The sequence below is a fragment of the Euprymna scolopes genome, chromosome 37 (genome assembly GCF_053919585.1).
Source record: "Euprymna scolopes isolate OS-2025 chromosome 37, ASM5391958v1, whole genome shotgun sequence".
Lineage (NCBI taxonomy): Eukaryota > Metazoa > Mollusca > Cephalopoda > Sepiida > Sepiolidae > Euprymna > Euprymna scolopes.
In genome coordinates, this window is record NC_136518.1 from 50,762,465 (window position 1) to 50,766,400 (window position 3,936).

The 3,936-nt window shown below is 33.9% G+C and overlaps 1 protein-coding gene across 1 annotated transcript in view; it reads right to left on the bottom strand.

Annotated features, from left to right (window-relative positions):
* Positions 1 to 2,816, bottom strand: part of LOC145261154 (acid sphingomyelinase-like phosphodiesterase 3b) — a 271,422-nt gene extending 268,606 nt beyond the window's left edge. The window contains exon 1 of the mRNA XM_080119464.1: positions 2,539 to 2,816. Coding sequence (XP_079975590.1) covers positions 2,539 to 2,644 — 106 coding nt within the window. The 5' untranslated portion in view covers positions 2,645 to 2,816. The remainder of the gene's footprint in view (positions 1 to 2,538) is intronic.
* Between the last annotated feature and the right edge of the window lie 1,120 nt (positions 2,817 to 3,936).

The following is a 3,936-nucleotide window of genomic DNA, read 5'->3' on the forward strand; positions in this document are numbered from 1 at the left end:
CGACCTTGCGTCTAACTCCACCCTCGTATGGAGGGCAAGTAAATAGGGATTCGTGTGGAAACTCGAGTGAGTAAACAGACCGAAACATTCTACGGCCTTCGGTTTCTGTTCTCGGTTTAAAGTAGAGAAGCAAGCACTGTTCCTATTTACTTGCCTCCCCACGAGGGCAGAGTTAGACACTAGATCGATTTTTAATGTGGGGAAAATCCAGCTCATCAAAAAGGGGCACTCTGGATAGGAACAAAAAAATTTGTCTCCGTCTGGAAAGATTTCTCCCCCACTGAAACTGAAGAGAATTGGAAAAGTGCAGTATCAGAACAGATACTACACTTCGATCTTGGCCCGAAGACCAATTGTGATTGGTGTTATATCTCAAACTTACCCCCCCCAAACCTTGGGGAAACTCAATTCTCGATTCTTAAAAGGCAACCTCGTGTCGAATTTCGACCTCGTGCGTGTTGGAGGAAAGTAAAAAGCGCATTTCCACTAGAGTCAAAGTGTAGTATCTGTTTTTACTCTATCAAAAGGAGAAGAAAATCGTTCTCGACCGAATCCTGTTGCAGGTGCACTCCACTCCACTGCACCTCCTGCACCTCCCACGTTGACAACCGACTTTCCATTTACTTTTGCCCTTGTGGGGACGCAAGTGAAGCATTCAGATTAAGAATCAAAGTGTAGTATATGTTCCGCCCTCGGTCAGGCTTGATTGAAACCATTATTCCCCGAATCAAAAGTACCTCTTTTTATGCGATATAAATTTTCTCGCTCACCCGCCCCTATTCCGAATTCGTGATCGTGGGGGCCGCCATCAATAGCCTGCCTCTCCTGCATCAAACAGTCATAATTAAAACAAAAACGTAAAAAAAAATTATAATTCAAATTACCTGAACGAAAATCACCCCCCCCCCATATTAGAGTTCCTATTTACAATGCCTCCCCACGGGACAGAGTTAGACACCAGGGTCGTTTTTTAACGTGGAGAAAAGGAACAAAAATAAAAATTGTCTCAGTCGTGAAGGATTTCTCCTCCATTGACAGAACAAGAAATTGAAGTGTAGCAATAGCATCTGAAGAACAGATACTACACTTTGATCTTGTCCACTAAAAAAAAAAAAAAAAATTGCAAAACATGTGAGGTTGTGGGCGTTTATTTCGAAAGCCGTTCTTAACATGGGAGGTTGGGGGCATTTATTTCGAAAGCCGTTCTTAGCAGGGGGTGATTCTCATTCAGGTATGCCTTTAACCTTATTAAGCGTGGAAATTCAATATCACCCCCCCCCACCTTTTAAGTTGTTGGATATCTTCCACGTTAAAAAATGGAGTTTGCCTCTAACTTTATCTTCGTGTGCGGTAGGGGAGGGCTTAATGTCATTAAGCCTTAATGATCCCCTCGATATTTTTAATTATGTGTAATTTGGAAAGGTTTCCCCTCCACCGTAAAATTAAAACATTTTGGTACTTATGTACTTTTGGTACGGCGCTGAAATAACAACGTTATTTTGAAAGACATGGGAGGGGAGAGTGTTTTATAACTATTCTGTGCTTCCACCTAACAATTTAAAAAAAAAAAAAAAAAAGAAAAAAAAAGGTACCAGTGCAGTGCACTTATTGATCCGTGCTGAAATAATAACTTTATTATTTAAAAAGCCATTCTTAACATGGGGAGGGTGTTTTGTAACTGTTCTATACTTTAACCTTACAATTGAGTCAAAAAAAAAAAAACATCAGAAAACTTTAATTAAACTAGGAAATACGATTTAAAAAATAGCGCGGATCAATAAGTACACTAGATCATGAAACTTGAATTTAACTTTAAAAAAAAACAAAAAGCTATTTAAAAATAGCGCGGTACCAAAAATACATAAGCACCAACATTTTAAATAGTAATTATTAATTATTAAAGTGTTCAAATGAAAACGAAACTTGAACCAATTTTGTTTTAAAAAATTAAAAAAAATAAACTTTTAAAGACTTTAAAAAAAAAGTCACTTTTATAGTTTAACATCCTCAAGTTAATTAATTGTTTTCATTTTAGAAGAGTTTCGTCTGCGCAAAGAGTTAACACAGCCTCTTACATTCCCATGTTAAGAATAGCTTTCTAAATTTGCGTGTGGTATGTTACACTGTAAGTGCACCATTGCAATTGCACCAAACAAGACCCCCGCCACCCAAAAACATTTAAAGTTAATAAATAAAATAAATAAAATGTGTATATAAAAAGAGAATATCGTTGTTTATTTCACAAAAAGAGATAAAATATTTAATAATAAAAACACGTTTTTTTTTGTTTTGTTTTTTGTAGGGAGGAAGCAGGTGTGTGTTTTTTATTGTTTTTTTTTTTAAATAATTATGTAGTATTTTTTTAATATTCTGTATTTTTAAGCAATTCTAATTCATGAATAATTAACTTTTTACACTATTTCTAAAGGTAATAAACACTTTAAGTTAAAAAAAAAAACAAAGCTATTTTTTTTTCAACATGAGGCGAAAAGAATACTTTTTTTTTTTTTCTGAACAAAACAACTAACTTTTACTTACCAATGTCGTCGTCCGTGTATACAAAGCCAAGAAATCCAAGGTAAATAATTAAAATACATGGTATGAAGAGCTTCCAAATGGATCGGCTATTCTTTCGTATTGGCATTCTCCAATTTCTTCTTTTTTTTTACTTATATATGTATATTTGTTGTATTATCTCTTGCCGAATATTTGACAGTCTCCTCGCTTAACACGCTTCTCCATTCAACTCTCGACCGCACACAAATATAAACATTGGTCACATGATCACTGCAAAGGGAGATAATTACTACAAGCACGAGTTATATGCCCTTGGCGAAAAAAATTATTTGTTTATTTTTGAACACCAATGACCACGTTTCGCCTTCAAAACGCATATTATTAAGATACATCCATTCAATCTGTGCGTTTAACGATGAAAATGCTTATTTAAAACTTGAATATGACAAACAGGCGGGAAAAGTTTTTTTTTTTTGTTTATTTTCGTTGTTTTTTCTTTGTTTTTTTTTGTTTTATTAGAGAACGATTACTGGACTGGACATATCTAAAAATGTTATTTTTATTTTATTTTTTTTTTTACACGGTGGTCACCACTTATCAAGGCCCGGAAGCCACTCAGGGATAAGGGTTAATTCCACGTACAGTACGTTAGTGTGGAGATTTGATGAAGTGTTTACTTATTTCAAACTAAAGACCGAGGAACATAATTTCTAAATTTCTTACAGACATGCGAAAGATTAAAAATGTTTAAAATTTAAGTGTGACAGATCAAAGATAATGTCATTTCAAATTTAAGCCTGACAGACCAAACAAAATACGACTTAAAACTTTCAGTTTGACAGTTTAAAAATAAATGCTATTTCAAACTTCAGCTTGACAGACCGATGAAAATGCCATTTAAAATTTAACGATGATGTGTGACAGACCAATACAATTTTTCCAAATTTAAGCGTGACAGATCAACGAAAATTTTTCAAACTTAAGTGTGACAGACAAAGGAAAATGATATTTCAAATTAAAGTGAGACAGACCAAAACAAAATGATATTCAAAATTTTAGCGTGACAGACAAAAGAAAATGCTATTTCAAAATTTAGTGTGACAGATCGACGAAAATAATTTTTTACTCTTAAGTGTGACAGACCAAGGAAAATGATATTTCAAATTAAAGTGTGACAGACCAAAAAAAAATGATATTCAAAATTTTAGCGTGACAGACAAAAGAAAATGCTATTTCAAAATTTAGCGTGACAGATCAATGAAAATAATTTTCCACACTTAAGTGTGACATACCAAAGAAAATGATATTTCAAATTTAAGTGTGACTGACTCTGGAACATTTTATTTCAAATTTAAGTGTAACAGACCAAAGAAAATGCTATTTCTAATTTTAGCGTGACAAATCAACGAAAATAATTTG